Here is a 17068-nt window from a genome sequence, read left to right as displayed (position 1 = left end):
TATCAGGTTTAAATTACAAACCCGTGTTCAGACACACAAGCTTGCAATTTCCAAACCGGTTTCCTTTAACGGTTCACTAGAAACAATGACCGCAATGTGTTGACTGTCATGATGTTGCAGAATTTTCATAGTGGCCATGCAGGTTTTGGTGGTGGTTGGTGGAATGCAGACAGGCCTGGTGGAGATATACTGGGATTAGGGACTGGACCACTTCACTTTTAAGGTGACAGAATGCAGCCAATACTTTACAATCAGCATGATAAAGGATTTCCCGGGTGAACGGTGAGTTGAACCTTAAAGCACAACTTTCCCTGTGGGACTTGTGACCTGCGGAGAAAGTCTACCTGCTCATTACCGCCTCACTCTCTCTCTGTCCGCTGATCAGTCATCCGCCCTCTCCACCCATTCATTCTCAAACCCTTCCACATGTCTCCTCCCTCACCGCTGGGGTCGTATATAATGGTGATGCCACAGGGATTTCACTTCTCCCCAGGGACATTTTTACAGGTGGTGTTTGCAACTTTGACAGGGTGTTATGACTGAGGATCAGCAGAAGCTGAGGAGCGGCACTTTTAATTTTTAAAGGTGAGATTGAGACACTTTTCTTCTTTTTGTTTATAGTTTATTTTAAAAACAGTAAAACTGAATGATTTACACCAAAATAAGCCATGTCCAAGGCCTAAATGATGCTTGTCTGGTTCTCTACTTTGTTTCATTCACTTTCTTATTTTTCATGTGTCTCTTTCAGTCAAACATCAGATGTCAATGTCTCCGTCTCTGGCCAGATCTGCTCCGAGCGAGCTCAACCATTGGTGGAGCCAGCTAAGGTTTCGCCTTCAAAACAAGAAAGGATGGAACGAGATGTTGGATGAAACGTTTCTGCTCCACACCAAATAGTAAGAAACTAATAGTCCACAGCTTCCAACGCTAAATTATGTCTAAATTACTCACACGCAGGTGTACAGCGAAGCCTAACCTGTACCTCTTCTGTACCTCTTCAGCATAAATGACATCCCTCTCTTCTACGCGGCTAAGAAGAACAGTGTCGGTTGCATCAAGAAATTGCTGAGTTGTGCTTCCACAAACATCTTTGAGAGAGGTAAGGCCCTTTAACGTGAGCTGTGGATTTTGTTATTTCAGGGTGGTGCAGTTGTTATGTTTGAAACTTTAATCCTGGTCACACAGGAGCTCTCGGTGAGACGGCGCTTCATGTTGCGGTGATGGCTGATAACCTGGACGCTGCTGTGGCTCTGATGGACGGAGCTCCCGAACTCATCAACGAGCCCATGACCTCTGAACTCTTCCAAGGTTCAAAAACACACAGAAACAAGCGCAAACACACACCACGCTGTTTAAATTTCTTTGTTCCTGTTAAGTTTTATGGTCAGCAACTAAGAAAATTAGGTAGAATTGAACAGATAATATGAGATATTAGAGATAAAGAAATGACAGTGGTTTGAGGGGAGTTTAATCTACTCATTTCTTTGCTTTTCGTACTTATCACTTTAAATATGGATGTCATTTTCACTTCTCAGAATAACAAGAGATATCTTAAAATTAAAAAAGAAAAAAAACATTTGATGTGAATTTTTTCAGTCAAGATTTACTTGATCATGTTACTTGATCAGTAACACTTGTGAGTTTTTTATTTTTTTTTTGGTGTAAGTGACTGCACATAAACAGGCTTCAATTCAACATTAAAACAAATAACATAGTAAAAACTGCTTCAACCACAAAGTAGCTATGACTCAAGTTTTACTCCAGTCAAACCACTCTCTCGCTTCATATGAGTCAGTGTTTTCACATCTTAAATGCAAATTCTTTCCCAAAGCACCAAACAATAAATAACAGCGGCAACAATTTACAATAATGAACTCTTGACAGCCTCTCTCAACACTTCACGAGAGTGAAACACGACTAATTATGTTGCACATGTTGTTTTTACAGCTATAACAAGCAAAGATGTTACAGCCAGTGGTCGAATGTAACTAGGTACATTTACTCTCCTTTTTAGATTACTGCATTTATCAGACAGCAGTAGTGAAGTATAGTATTGTTACAATACTACTGACAGTAAAACACACATTAGTTTAATGTGAGCTTTACTTTACTGAAACTGTTGAAATTAAAAACAATTAATTCACAGTGGACTGATGCACACTGTTCTCCCCTCTGTGTCTCAGGTGTTACTCCGCTCCACATCGCTGTGGTCAATCAGAACATCAATCTGGTTCATCATCTGATCACCCGTGGGAGCGACGTGGCTACACCGCGGGTCACCGGCTTGTACTTCAGGAAGAGGATAGGAGGACTTATATACTATGGTAAGTCAGCATGCTGACTGTCAGCAAGCTTACACTTAAATGTTTTAGCTACGATATTCACCACTGAGTCCTGTATGAGGGATGGTTGTGGTTCAGGAGGCACAGCGGGTCATCCACTTCTCCAGTCTGCATGTCAAAGCCTCTTTAGGCAAGATACTGAACCCCAGATTTCATGTGTGAGTGTATAAGTGGTACCGTGTATGGTAGCCTTGGCCACCAGTGTATACATGTGTGAGAATGGGTGAATGTGATTGGTCATAAGAATAGAAAGGCCCATCTATGTACCATTACTCTTTGATAAAGATATGCAATTATCTTTATCTTTAAAGGTCCGGTGTAAGATTTAGGAGGGTGGGTGGTGGCTTTTGAAGTAATGATTGAACATTGTAACCAGATTAAACTTATTCTGGTTAGAAATCCTTCAGTGTTCATCGTTCAGGAGGTTTTAACTGGGAGCACAATTATTGGCAGAGGTCACTTCCTCTCCAAAGCAAATGTACCAGGTGATTTAGATTATTAGAAACACTGAATGAAGCAGTTAAATATAAAACAATTTTTTTTTAAAAATCAGTGTTTTTCTGATGCTGTAATCACTGGGGGTCTGCTGGCCGATGGGAAAACATGAATGGCCTAATCTAGAGCCAGTGTTTGGTTTGTCTGCTCTGGGCCATTATAGAAATTTCCACAGTGAACCCCAAATTGCTCCTAATGAGTGTGTAGACAAACATGCTTGTGTGTTTATGGTGAGTGGCACAAAACAGATGGTCTTTTTTAAAAAATGTACATTTGGTCAACAGGTGAGCACATTCTGTCTTTTGCTGCATGTGCTGGCAACGAGGACATTATCTCCATGGTAATAGATGCAGGGGCGAGCACCAGGGTCCAGGATTACCGCGGTATGAAAGCAGTCCTCCTGTAGGAGAGTCAGAAAAGAGTGCAACATTATTTAACGTGTCTGATGTTTTAAATATTAACAGCCCTCTGGTGTCTCCTCTTGTCTCTTGTTGTATGTCCCTGTTGTCTGTCTAGGTAACACAGTGCTTCACATTTTGGTTCTGCAGCCCAACAAGACGATAGCGTGCCAGGCCATTGACCTGATTATGGCACGCGATGCAGAGCTGGACCAGTCAGTGCCACTCGACATGGTACCCAACTACCGAGGCCTTACACCTTTTAAACTGGCTGCCAAAGAGGGAAACATCGTGGTGAGTGAAGCCTCGGGGGACTGAGGTGTTCACAGGGTGAAAACACCGACATGAAAGGTGGAGCAGATTATTTCACTAATCCCACCCTCATTGCAGTGCTTCCCTCTGTCTCTCTCAGGCGTTTCAGCACCTGGTTAATAAACGGCGTGTAGTCCAGTGGAGTCTGGGCCCGCTGACCTCTAACCTGTACGACCTGACGGAGATCGATTCATGGGCCGACAACATGTCAGTGCTGGAGCTCATTGTGGGAAGTCATCAGAGAGAGGTATAAAAAACAAGCTGCAGAGTGAGAAATAATGACTTTGATGTGACTCTGAGGGGAACTTAAATCAGATTTTGGCTCTCCAGGCAAGAAGGATACTAGAGGTGACTCCTGTGAGGCAGCTGGTCAGTCTGAAGTGGAACCTGTACGGAAAACATTACTTCAGGTAAAGTCTGATGTCTGATGATACATATATGAACTGTAAACAGGTCCAGTGTAGTTTAACAGTGTTTCTTTATTTTTCATTTTCTTGCATCAGGTTGCTGCTGTTACTGTACCTGCTGTACATCGGGACCTTCACACTGTGCTGTGCATATCGCCCTCTGAAGGACGCTCCGGAGAACTACACACAGTCAGATATGGACAAAACCATCCGGGTCCAGAAAACACTCCATGTGTGTTTGAGTTATAAATACATTGTTATTTATCTTAGTGTGACTACATCAAATGATGACATTTTATAATAAATATGCAGGTCCATAAACACTGGTGGAATATAACTTACTTATATTTACTGCATTTTACTTAAAAACTATAATTTAGTTACTTTGTATTTTTATTCCAACACATTTATTGCAGGTCAAAGGTCAAATTACAGATTCAGAAACATACATATACAGCTGCAAAATATAATACATATATGATTTACTATATGGTATAGTTTTATATATTCTAAAACTTGATTATTTTATGACTTGTTTGTTTTATTTTGCTTCCTTTGTGAAGCACTTTGCAACATGGTTTTTAAAACGCGTTCTATAAATAAAGATTATTATATTATTATAGCAACTACAGTGTAACAAAATGGCTGTTTGTCACATATGACCAATATAACACATTTATTTTAAATTTAGCACATATTTTAATACATTTTAATGATAATACTTTTATTTAAGTAAAACAATTTCATATAGGGGTATTACATGTTGGAGGGGAGTATTCTAATACTGCAGTAATTTTGTGTAAAACATTTCAATACTTCTTCCATCACTGGACAACACAAGGCATTTTACCTAAAAGTATTATGGGAACAGAGGGTACTACTACTAAATAAATATTCAATCCTAATTATGAAAATGTCGTAAAACTAAAATCCTATCAAACAAATACTTTAAAACCACCAACAGGCATAGTCGGACCTCATTTGTTTCATATGTATACATGTCTAAATGTCAAACTGCGCACCTGCATTTGACACACAGTCTAATAATAATGTGCTTTTAATATTAACACATCTATGTTTCCTCTCTCAGGAGAGTTATGTGACACATGAAGACAACCTGCGGCTGGCAGGCGAGATCATCAGCGTCCTGGGAGCTTTTGTCATCTTGTTGCTGGAGGTGAGTTTATGAAACATGCTTCATCTTCTCACTTATCGTGTATATTTATATTGCACTGCCACATCCTCCCGTGTTCCCTTCCCCTACAGATCCCTGATATACTGAGAGTAGGAGCAAAGCGCTATTTTGGCCAGACAGCGCTTGGAGGCCCCTTTCACGTTATCCTGTGAGTAGAAAACACTTCTGCACAATTAAAAAGCACACTGTTCTGAAATAACCCTTATTTTCAGATTTGGATTTTGGATTTCTTCAAAAACATGTTTACATGCTTCAATATTCCAAAAAGAATTTCTCATAATGACTGAATTTTCTTTATTCACCCTTTGTATAAGACATCTCTTTTTTAGCGTCTCTCAGCCTAAGATTTAAAAGCCTGAGTATTTCTAGGTCTTCCGAATTTTTCTGGAGCCAATCCCAGCTGTCATCGGGCAGAAGGCGGATGACCATATTGTCCACAAAGAAAAAGCATTCACACCTGTTCATTCAAACTTCCCTGTTGTTGTTTTGACCAGTATCAGCTATGCGTGCCTGGTGGTGCTGCTGTGTGTGTTCAGAGCCTGCGAGGTGCAGGGAGAGGCTGTGGTGATGGCGGTGTGTTTAGTCCTCGGCTGGTGCAACGTCATGTTCTTCGCACGAGGTTTTGAAATGCTCGGCCCTTATGTCATCATGATACAGAAGGTAGGCCTGCGATAGGAGGTTATGAGTCACATAGAACCAGTAGTTTGTTCCACACACACACACACACACACACACCTGTACCAAAATGTTTTGAAGCAGATGTATTCAGTTGTTGTCTTGGTTTTTGAGGTTCACCTTTTTGTGTTTGCAGACTGACTGACCATGTGTCTCATTTCCCCCTAGATTATATTTGGAGACCTGACAAAGTTTATGTGGCTGAGTTTCATTGTGCTCATTGGTTTTTCCACCTGTGAGTATATTCTGGGCGACATTTGGAAACAACTATTTGACCTTCATGAATCTTGAAAGATAAGAACTGCTTAAAATGACACGATTTTGACTTTTCTGCTCTCTCACATACTTTTCCTCTCAGCCCTGTGGATGGTGTATATGACCCAGGACCCTGAGTCAATTCCTGCATATCGCTCCTTCCCCATCACCCTCTTCTCCCAGTTTGAGCTCAGCGTGGGCCTCATAGATCTGCCTGTGGACCACACCTTCTACACCCCCCCAATCGTCCATGTGCTGCACTGCACCTTCTCTGTCGTCTCCTACATCCTTCTGCTAAATCTACTGATAGCCATGATGAGTGACACACACTGGAGGGTGGCCCAGGAGAGAGACGAGCTCTGGAGGACTCAGGTAGCACACTTATGGACTTAAAAAGGATACATTTAAACACACATCCACATTGTTATCACATCCTGTGCATTACTGTATCATGGATACAAGCTGTAATAACATTGCACAGGTGGTAGCAACGACTTTGATGCTGGAAAGAAGACTGCCTCGCTGCCTGTGGCCTCGGCTCGGGGTGTGTGGGCTCAACTACGGTCTGAGGGAGCGCTGGTATCTCAGGTGAGACAGTACTGCAGTAACAGAGACAGAGACACAAACTTTAAAGCTGATGAAAATGGCTTTTTTCTATAAATATGTATCCTAAATGTGCATTAATCAAACTTTAAGGTCCAGTGTGTAGGACTAAGGGGAATTTATTAGCAGAAATAGACTATTAAAATAAGAATTGTCATGGGTCTGTTTGTTTTGGAAAGGGGGCACCTGCAGATAATTCAGCTCCCACTAAATCCTCCCGAACACCAAACTAATCCTAACCGGTAGTTCACATTTGGCACAAGTTTCAGCTGGTTGCGATTTACAATCTTCACCACTAAATGACACTAAAGAATACACCTGTGACTTTGAAGTTATTAGGAAAACATTTAGTATTATTTTTGTATTTTCTATATTATTATAATATTTGCATGTATTATGTATCAAAGGGATGCTTTGCTGGTTTTTAACCAGGTCTGTGTCACTGAGGTGTGGGTTGTGTGTGCAAATGAAAGGTGTTAGTTGCCACCCATGTCAGCAGTGCCCACCCCTGCTGTGAGCAAAAGTCCCCCAGATGACACAGAGCACATCATTTTTGCACCATACATCTGCTTTTGGCTGGTGGACGGGCAGAGAGCTCAGCAAGCTGGTGGCACAGGGGACACCTTAACACCGATCATCTGCACACATGCACCGCGGTGACACAGATTTGGTTGAAAATTGGTCAAAAATTGGTCAAAAACTCAAAAATTCAGCTAATCTGAGTCATCAGCACTTTGGGGGGTCTGGTCTGATCAGAAATGATTGACAGTCACCTGATTGGGACACTGAAATATTTTTTCACCTTTTTCCCAGATGAGTGCCATTGACTTCAAACCACTGAGAAGAGCACAGTGAAAAACTAAATGTATAAAAAAAACTCTTATGTTAAACAACCAAAACTGTCCAAACTTTGGTAGATTATAGTGTGTCCACTGACTTTCATAAGAGACTGAAAAAAAGTTTCCAGGGCTTATGAAACACTGAAAAAACCCTTACATGGCAAAAAATATAAATAACCAAGAGGATGCATCTGGATATTTTATGTGCAGTGACATCAGCAGTAAAGCCTTTTTTTAGGCTTACTATTTTTGCTCAGAGAAATCATACAGAGAGAAGTTTGTCCACTGACCACAACCTAAGTACAGTGGTCTTTAATGCAGCCACAAGTCATGTTGTGCAGTGAGTAAGAAGCAAAACTCTCACTCTCACAGATCTATTATTGTCACACCTCTTCCACCTACACATGGACTACAGCAGCCCTACACATGCTTCATCATGTAAGTTATGCAAAGGTGTCAGGCTCAGGAAGAATAGACCCACATGCACAACTCTGATGCAGATCAGGGATGTGATAATGTAGGTTTTTAATCATAGGAGATAGGCTCGGTACACGAGTCAGTGAAGCAAACAAATCTAAAAAGGGTTACGCAAAGGCAGAATAAAAAAAAAAGTCCAATACTAACAGGCATGGGAAAGCAAATCAAGGAAATACTGCTGGAAACATGCCACACAAGTCAAGGACACACTGGCACAGATGGCAGAGAACACACAGCTTATGTACTCAAGGAAGCTAACAAGGCACAGGTGTGACAGTCAGACACAGGTGAAACCCATTAGGGGCAGGGCAGCTAATCACACAGGAGGGAAACTTGGGGACGTGGGAAGCTGTAACATGAGGCATAGAATAAAAAACAAAAATAAAACAGAAACATGAGGAAATAAACAAAAACATGACCTGACACAGAAGCATGAAAAAAAGGCATGTTAACAGGACACCAATTTTCCAGATTGGTTTGCTATTCATGGGGAGTCATGATCATTCTATGAAAACGATATTTTCTGTTGCTCTGGAGGAGTTTTTTCGAGAAAATAAAGTAAAGTCTGCATAACAGACTGAGGGTTTAATGTGAGTATTTATGGGGGAGAGAATGTCAAACAAAAGATGCTATCAAGCTGCTTTTTGGAAAATGTAGGCATCTCTGGAGTTTAAGCCATATGAAAGACTAAGGGTGCTTTCTGAATCGCATGCTTTTTGTTTTAGGAGGTAATGTAGCTGCCCTTACAAAGTATGCATGCAGTATGCACACAATCAGGATATACTTCTTCTTCCAAAAACTCTGCCCCCCTGAACTTTGACTTCCTGGTCACATATCTGTTTATATGGAGATGGCAAAAAAGGCCTTTGGCCAAACTCATCAGAAACAAAAGATAACCCTGCGAGCTCTACTGTTACTTTTCACTGTTTAATGTTTAAGTTGTGACTGAATACACTGTGGAATTTAACATTTTATAATCATTAAATTAGCCTACATATGCATTTCTCTATTACTTATTTTTTTGTCAATTTTTGTTCTTGGTAATCCATGATTGTATTGTTCAAAAAACAATTACTTGTTTCTGCAAGCTGTCAATCAGCTGTCAAGAAGCCGCTGTGCAGAGGATTGTGGGTGAGAATAGTCAGAAAAGCATGCATACTGCAAAATCCGACCAGATGTAGCAGAACATCCTGTTTTTTGGCATATTGCAGATGACATACTGAGACATACTAAATCATTTTCTGGCATACTATAGTATAGTGGTATGGATGCTGGAACGCACAGCAAAAGTATAGATCTCAAGGCTTCTGCTGTTTGATTTCTGAGCTCTCCAGCTTCAGTGAAGTGCAAAGTTTGTGGCTGCTTTTTTCACTCTACTGTCTTTGCAGGGTTGAAGACAGAAACGACCCAATGTTGCAAAAGATGCGGCGTTACGTCAAAGCATTCTCTAAAGAAGAGGAAAAGGAAAAAGAGGGACTAGAGAAGACTGATACGATGAAGGGGTCCGCCCCAGGAACCCCCAAACTTAGACCTAAAAACAGAGGAGGGTTTAACAACAGGAGGTCTCTGACGGGCTGGCAGATGATTCGCCACAGCGCTTTGGGTCTAGAGATGGAGCCAGATGAGCTGGAGGAGGACCAGAACATTAAATATGTTTAGAGAAGAAGCTGCCTGAGTCTGAAGTGCATCCTCTGAGACCTTCCCTCATCTTATGAATATTTGGAGTAAAGTGTTGAGCAAACTTGCAATACGAGGACTGCACAAGCTCAATGTTGCCTGCATATTCAACGGTGCAATTATTCCTGCAGTATTATGCTATAGAAAAGAGTGTGTTATTTTTCTAGCAATATAAAACATATGTAGCAGTAATATATGCTTAAAGTAAAGTGAAACATAGACATTCAACTTATTATGTAGTTGCATAAACATTTTTGTATGACAATTAAATCTTGCTGAAACAAATTTACTGGCCTTTATTTGTGTAATAACAGCAATACACGAAATTACACAGTAAGGTACACTGATTAGTGCTTGAACAAGCAGAACTGAAATATTGAAATACAAATTCAGCAACACAGTGCAAAAAGAAAATAGAAAAAATATATAAAGTTTAGTTTTACTAAACATCTCTTTAATCATAAAATATAAAACTACAATCTTAAAAGATTCATCGTGTTTCTTTGCAGGATACTATTGATTGAGATGTGAAGTGGAAAGATAGATGGTTTGAAATGTTATGGAGGAGTTGATGCTTGTTGATTGAAAACTGGTTTGCTCATTCACCAATCGGATGCGGTTGGAGCGTCAGCTGACAGATGAAGTAGGTGTAGGCATTATTTGGAGCTTTGATCCAGTTATGCTCAGGTGGGCTGTTGCTGTCGAGGATCCCACAATTCCCCTCTGATGTGGTGTCTGCCCAGTAACTGCAAACAAAAGAAATTTGTGATCACAGGACGTTGTGTTTCTTTGGATTTCGAAAAGCAGACAGAGAGAGATTAAATCTGTGTCTCTTTTATGCCTCTGCAGTCTGCAATTCTATATAACAGTCCAGTCGTCGTTTCTATCTTTAAAAAGATGTTGTCGGAAATGTGTAAATTCAATTATATATTTAAGCACTGAGATCATGCTTCTGGCGGTCAGAGGTGTTTCTGATATTATGCCACCCCATAGGACAATATGATAATATGATGTAATCCAGTACAACACCAATAATATGCAGGATTTCCCTAAAAAAACAGTGTATAGACTCATATAGAAGTAACCCCTTTAAGTAGTAATCATCACTTGTGACCCACTAGAGGTGTGTGGTGTGTTTTTTCTGCAGAGACTCTGTCCTCTGCCTGGATTTGCTTGTTTTCTTCCTATTTTCTGTGTTCTGGACATTTATGAGCATGTACCCCCACAGTGCTCAGGTGAGGTTGGGGCTTTATAAAAAGGTGGCGATGAGGTGTTAGACTGTAAGCAGCAGGCTTCCAAGAGACACAGCACCGGGAAACACAAATATAGTGAGGCGGACCCAAATTTGGAACCTCTGCAGTTGAAGTGCCAAAACATGCAGTTCCTCTAATGGCCACTTGGGGCTGGCTCCAAGAGTGAGTCGATCACCATACACCCCAATGTTAAAATTCACAAATTTATATTAGAAATAAACCAGTTTAAAGCCTCGTTCAAATAACAGTTTGGGTCTCTGTAGGTAATTTTCCCTTCATGGTAACTAAATGGAGGTGATTGTTTTATACAACTCACCCGTTTACATATCATTAAGGCTTAAAATTACACATAATTAAGGGTGGCTGCTTTAAATGATATATAATAAATGATAAGTGATAAATCACCAAATTGCCCAAATATGTTCACTTCTGGCTCCAAAAAAACAACCAGTATTGTATCTATGCAGATTTGATGTAGTGAATGTTTTGGGAACTTTTGTCTTTTTTGTTTTGTTTTGAAGGTCGGTTTTTATTTTTTGGATGTTGCACATTAATTGTTTGGGCCCACTCCCAAAAGCTTTAGGTAGCTTATTTGTGTCCCATTCACGTTTTTTCTACTGTATTGTGGATGTATTTTATTCTGTATCACAATCTCTTTGATGTGTCAATAAAATGATGATGATGATGATGATGATGAAGATGAAGATAGTGATGGTTGAAATGCCAAGTTGGAGACTTCAAAATGGCAATCTACAAACTAATGGGTAACGTCATGGTACCTGTGTCTATGAACAAAACTCCACTGGTGAGCATGTTGATAAGCAGTAACAGACTATCCTGTATAATAAGTCTAAAACTATGCCTGCATTAATAAACATATAATTGAATTTACACATTTCCAACAACATCATTAAAAGGGGAACTTTAAGGAAGTGCTGTTGTGATTGCATTGGATTGTGCAGATGTACCTAATAAAGTGGCCAGGAGTGTATATTTTAACTAAAAGTGTAAAATATACATAGAGCAGTTCCACAAAAAATAATGTCCTCCCTATTTTTCTCTTTCCTACCCAGAAGACTTTCAGACAAAATGTAAAACTTGCACTTATTTATATTTAACACATTATTATGGAATCTGATACACCTCAAAATCCCAAATATAAATTAATAAGCATGAAAAAAAGGTACAAGGCTGCAACAAAAATAGAAGGACAAATGTGCTACAGCTGAGATGGTTAGTCGATTCATCAAACATTCATTACCTCTGCGTGAGCACAGTGTTGTTGACCCAGCTCCATGTGGCTCCTTTTTGTCTCAGCCCGATCCAGTACGTCATTTTCCCTTTAGCAGTCAAAAAGTTCTAAAAAAGAGAGACCCGCTGACATTTACAAAATGTATACATATCACCACTGGTGATAAAATGCATGATGAAAGGAACAGTGTGTAAGATTTAAGGGGATTTAGTTGAATCTAGTGGTGACAATTGCAGATTGCAACCAGCTGAAACTGTTAGAGTTACTTTAGCATTTTTTGTTCTGGAGGTTTTTACTGGGAGCTCAGTTATCCACAGAGGTTTCTCCCTCTCCGAAACAGAGCAGGTGATTTAAACCAGTAAAACTGTTGTGACATTCAGAGAAGGTGGACCCAAATGCAGGAGACAGCAGAAAACTGGAGCTCGAACATATAACTTTTTACTTAAGGTTGAAGCAGGGAAACAGAAAACAGAAAATCACACAACCAAATCAAGGATCCAACAAAGACTGAAACTAATCTGACGACGGGATGAGGTGCAGGTGATAAAGGGTGGAGAAGCTCGGGTGAGGGGAAAAAGGTGACGAGGCAGAAGAACAGGCAGGGACCTGATTGGCTGGGGAGGGATTAACGGGGCTGATACAGGACAGGCGTGTAGATGGGTAGATGAGGGAAAGGCAGCACAGGAACACGTGATGGGAAAAACACAGTAAACTAAAACCCAAAAACAGAGAAATATTATACCAAGTATGCCTGCTTGTTTGTCTGTTGTGTCGATTGTTTTTTGATTTTTTTGATTTGTGCCTAATAAAAACTTTAAAAAGACAAGAAATAACAAATCTTCTATAATAATAAGCCGACCAAATGTCAACAAAAATAGACTAACTAATGACGACAACGTAAATGAGTCTTAAACAGAAACTTAGTCCAGATGTAGATGTAAATGGCTCATTCTGAGCCAACAAAAACACAGCTATTCTTCTTCTCAGGTAGTTATAAACTCAAGAAAACATCCCCTAATTTATCATATTCCATCTCTGCCAATATACCTCCCAAAATCCTACACACTGGACCTTTAAATTTGATGGTCAAAAGGGAAAGTAGTGATATAAAACCCACCTGAATGCTCCGGCTGCTAACAACAGCCAGAGATCCTCCTCTTTCGCTGCAGTTCCTGTGGCTTGCATCCCAGCTGAGCCTGAAGGTGGACAGGTAGAAACACGACCTTTCGAAACTCAGCCAACCATCAGCGCACTGCTGACAGCCGAGACCTGGAGGGAGAGAGGGATCAGTGCAGACAACTCTCCAACAAGGAAAACAAAATGTCGTTCCGCAAATGTGGACTAAACTGCACAAGTAAACAACGAAGCCAACCTTAGAAATGTCCTCTTTTTCTGTATATTTCTTAGGATTTAATTGTATTTTTTTGCCCATAACTAGTGTATATGCGCAAGTACTTTTAAATGTGTGTTCATGAGTGCAATATTTAGATCATGTCCACCCTCAATGCCCCCCACCCCTCAAAAAACATGCAATCAGCACTATTTTGATGAAATAAAAGACATTTCCGCCATAAACTGGTGCAGAAAAGGCACCGTTTGGTGCATAAGAAGCCACCAGAACGCAGGAAATGAGGTTTTTGACACTCAAAATTCCACAGCCTACACCCTTGGGGGGGGGGGGGGGGGAGGAAACAATAAAGCTGATTAAAACTCAGCTGATTCATGGTTTAAATTAAATAAAACATTCTCAGTTCTCTGAAGAAACACATGACCACATAGACTAACTTCCTCTGAGGCCTGTTAAAAAAGACAATTTTGGCAACTGCGAAAGCAGAACTGTCACCAAAAACATGGAGTCTAAGAAAGTATCATTTGTCTTTTTTTTTTTTATTTCGATGCTTCTTCTGACTTGTTTGAAATTTTCCACCTGGTATCACACTCACGTTGGGGTTGAACCTCGGGGAAGAGAGCCTGGCACTCCTCAAGGCTGCACGTAGGATGAATTAGAGGCTTACTCTTGTCTGCAGCTGTGGTCTCGACTTTTTTTGGGCATTCTGCGGAACCAGTTTGGACTAGAAATCAGAGCACAGGGGGAGGAGTTGTGAGGGAAAAGAATGATGCCCGCAGGCTGCAGCAGTGCAATCAGACACACTTTATATCTCTGTATTGGTGTCAGTTCTGAGCAAAAACAAACCTGACCTGTATTTTTCTTTTAATCCTCTCATAATCTACTTCGATGTACAAACCTAATCCAACCAGCAGTCGTTGCATGGCTGCAGATACTCACGTTTCAAAGTGAGGAAAATGACGGCCAGCAACAGGGCCAGGCAGATTATGGTGAGGAATAAACACGCAGCACGGTACAGACGAGTGTTTCCATCAGCCTGCTTGCCTGAGAAGGAAGACATCAACCTGGTGCTAGAATCTGGTGTTAGAGAGAGATTTGATAATGAGCACAAACACAAAGTGTCTAAACCTACCTTTTTCCCCCTCCAGTTCAACAGATAACTTGGACGCTGGTGAAAACTTTTCACCAGCTTCATCCTTTTTATCCTCGCCATAACTGCGACAGAATTTGATATACATGTAGGAAAGATGTCCCAGGAGCTGTGATGAAGCTGTTTACCCCGTCCTGCTCCGTCTGCCTTTTCTGCTGACTCACATCAGAGTACTGTTTCAAGAGCCCCCCCCCACTCGCCTCCTCTTTTGTGTTGTCACCATAGCAACATGACCTTCATTGATATCTAATTTATTCATGGAGCACAGTGCTGGGCTTGTCCTTCAACTCCCAAAAATTTTACTGTCTGTCTCTATAAAGTGTGTGTGGGTGAGAGAGTAACAGACAGATACCGCGGTTCTGAGAAGTTTGTTCCAAAACAACAGATAGTGTTTGTTACTCATGGTCATTTCAGATAAGACAGGCGGAACATATGTTAATCATTGATATCGAATTAAAACTTTAATTATGAGATCAAAGTGCAAGGCTTTCTCAAGGCTCTTCGGACATTGCTGTTGCCACATGAAGCTCAAAAATAGATTTATTTCCTTGTAGCAAAAGGGCAATAATTTTACTTACGCACGACATACCACGCACTTCTACTTTGTTTGATGCTGTGTTGTGAATATACAACTAATAATAATAATAATAATGATAATAATAATAAAGACAATAAACACTTACAAGCTGAAGAAAAAACATGTGTGAACATTTTGAATGCTTCCCTGAAATTATTTAAATTGAACCCCTGTAAAGATGATACTGGTCTTTTGAAAATTATGTGGTTTCAAAAAAAAATCTTTGGATATCTCCATATTTCTGTGGTGTAATACATAACAAATATCTCACATCTTATTAAAGCGGGGGGGGGGGGGGGGGGGGAGGGGGTCTCAATTCAATTCAACAAGTCTATGACTGTAGAGCCTCGTTAAGAGTCTGACAATAACAGATATTTGCACTGTGATAAATTAGAGTTGATTATAGTTTAGGCTCACACTTTTTGTTTTCACCAAATTGCTGTTGTGGTTGTTTTTTGTTTGAATCTGTTTTCCAAAAAAACATCTTTTACATACAATACAATAGCATAGAGACCACAGTGATTAATACACATCTACGATCACTCAGCAGTGGAGGGAAGTTGATGCAATACACGAACATGTTTGTTTATTTACCTCAAATGAACTTTACTTACTTACTTGTGGTGTGAGTGTGGGAGATATAATGAAGCAGTGTTAAAACAAAATGCGTTATGGAAGACCTATGAAGACCTTATATCTATATACAAAGACAGACAGGTGTGCCGAAGCGTACTGTGTTTGGGCATTTCACCTGAATGTTATACAGAGGACAAACACATTTTATAATAGAAGTGTACCTGCTTTTGTTTTAATCGAAGCCTCTGAGTACACATCCTCAGCTGGCCTCTGTAGTTTAGAGTAGTGGTCTGTTTCTTCTTCTTCTAAAGCCAGACAAAAATACAAACACACATTTTAACAGACATAAACGTGCAGGAATTTGCCTCTAAATGCTCAATGCATTATAAACTAAAATAAGAAATAAAATATATTAATATAAGCACATTTTTTAGAGCTTCAATAAACTTCTTTGGAAATATTTGCCATAAAAAAAACAACAAAAAAAATGCATTTTTTTGAGTTCTGCAATGTACAGTTTACTCTCTTCAAGTGTTACCTGATTTCGTTAAATTTCTTTTACCTTCAGTTTTGACCTCCAGCATCGACTCATGTCTTTCATGTTCCTCGTTTCTCTCCCCCTCTATGTTGATCTCCTGCATCTCCATGGCTCCTTTTTTCTGTTCCTGTAACTTTCGATTTGCCGGAGTTATACTTTCAGGCTTACTCATTAACTGACAACCGAGTCATATAATCTTTCGTCAAACACCCATAAATGCAGATAACACTCCTATTGCAAAAATAATTTGGCAAAATGCTAATTTTCTGAAATATTTCCAGATCGAAAAGTTTCCAGTGTGACTCATCTAATCGGTAAAGACAGAACACTTCCCTCTGAAGATTTCTCCTCTTTATTTCTGCTTCCTCTAAATTATGTGATGTACCAGTTTGTTTAGGGGAAGGTGCCTGTGTGTGTGTGTGTGTGTGTACATGTAATGTCAACATGCTTATTAAGTATTTTACTGTATGATGACCGAGGCTTAGATTTAAAAGAACAACTTTATCCTATGACATAAGTAAAAACATCCTATTGAAATCTTTTAGGGCAATAACTTAAAACAATAAAAGGATTTTCTTTAAGTGTTAATTTCTGCCTTTTTTATTTACATCTAAACCACAGGTTTGGCAGATGGAGACACAGACACACAGAATCAATTTCATCTTTATTTTCCACAAAAGTTTATGATATTAATTTACA

At 39.9% G+C, this 17068-nt stretch overlaps 2 protein-coding genes across 4 annotated transcripts; one reads left to right on the top strand and one right to left on the bottom strand.

Moving 5' to 3' along the window:
* Positions 1 to 494: 494 nt before the first annotated feature.
* On the top strand, positions 495 to 9945 carry trpv6 (transient receptor potential cation channel, subfamily V, member 6). The gene is made up of 17 exons (XM_042489326.1): positions 495 to 585; positions 749 to 896; positions 1002 to 1099; positions 1186 to 1308; positions 2184 to 2324; positions 3122 to 3220; positions 3354 to 3529; positions 3648 to 3794; positions 3878 to 3957; positions 4051 to 4186; positions 5045 to 5131; positions 5221 to 5297; positions 5644 to 5809; positions 5993 to 6059; positions 6183 to 6451; positions 6561 to 6667; positions 9387 to 9945. The coding sequence occupies exons 2-17, from the start codon at positions 760 to 762 to the stop codon at positions 9655 to 9657; spliced, it is 2181 nt and encodes a 726-aa protein (XP_042345260.1). The 5' UTR covers positions 495 to 585; positions 749 to 759; the 3' UTR covers positions 9658 to 9945.
* An 11-nt stretch (positions 9946 to 9956) lies between these two features.
* si:dkey-26c10.5 (uncharacterized protein LOC563797 homolog) lies at positions 9957 to 16695 on the bottom strand. 3 transcript variants are annotated; one of them, XM_042489404.1, is made up of 7 exons: positions 16394 to 16695; positions 16053 to 16136; positions 14468 to 14605; positions 14124 to 14252; positions 13298 to 13449; positions 12190 to 12287; positions 9957 to 10421 (listed from the first exon to the last, which is right to left on the bottom strand). In XM_042489404.1, the coding sequence occupies exons 1-7, from the start codon at positions 16539 to 16541 to the stop codon at positions 10274 to 10276; spliced, it is 897 nt and encodes a 298-aa protein (XP_042345338.1). In that variant the 5' UTR covers positions 16542 to 16695; the 3' UTR covers positions 9957 to 10273. The 3 variants fall into 3 exon arrangements, with proteins under 3 accessions (XP_042345338.1, XP_042345339.1, XP_042345340.1); XM_042489405.1 differs by having other exon boundaries at positions 14468 to 14572; XM_042489406.1 differs by lacking the exons at positions 16053 to 16136; positions 16394 to 16695 and adding an exon at positions 14661 to 14840 and having other exon boundaries at positions 14468 to 14572.
* Positions 16696 to 17068: the final 373 nt, after the last annotated feature.

The sequence above is a fragment of the Plectropomus leopardus genome, chromosome 7 (genome assembly GCF_008729295.1).
Source record: "Plectropomus leopardus isolate mb chromosome 7, YSFRI_Pleo_2.0, whole genome shotgun sequence".
In the NCBI taxonomy this organism is placed as follows: domain Eukaryota; kingdom Metazoa; phylum Chordata; class Actinopteri; order Perciformes; family Serranidae; genus Plectropomus; species Plectropomus leopardus.
Note: the sequence above shows the minus strand (reverse complement) of the source record. Positions and strands in the feature narration are given on the sequence as shown.

Bases quoted from the DNA above. Each gene is read 5' to 3' on its own strand.
- trpv6 (XM_042489326.1), top strand. From the start codon at position 760: ATGTCAATGTCTCCGTCTCTGGCCAGATCTGCTCCGAGCGAGCTCAAC. The intron at 3,958-4,050 runs GTAAAGTCTGAT...TTCTTGCATCAG, and splicing joins TACGGAAAACATTACTTCAG to GTTGCTGCTGTTACTGTACC. The intron at 6,452-6,560 runs GTAGCACACTTA...AACATTGCACAG, and splicing joins ACGAGCTCTGGAGGACTCAG to GTGGTAGCAACGACTTTGAT.
- si:dkey-26c10.5 (XM_042489404.1), bottom strand. From the start codon at position 16,541: ATGAGTAAGCCTGAAAGTATAACTCCGGCAAATCGAAAGTTACAGGAA. The intron at 14,606-16,052 runs GTACACTTCTAT...CTCTAACACCAG, and splicing joins TTCGATTAAAACAAAAGCAG to ATTCTAGCACCAGGTTGATG. The intron at 13,450-14,123 runs GTGAGTGTGATA...CTCTCCCTCCAG, and splicing joins CCCCGAGGTTCAACCCCAAC to GTCTCGGCTGTCAGCAGTGC.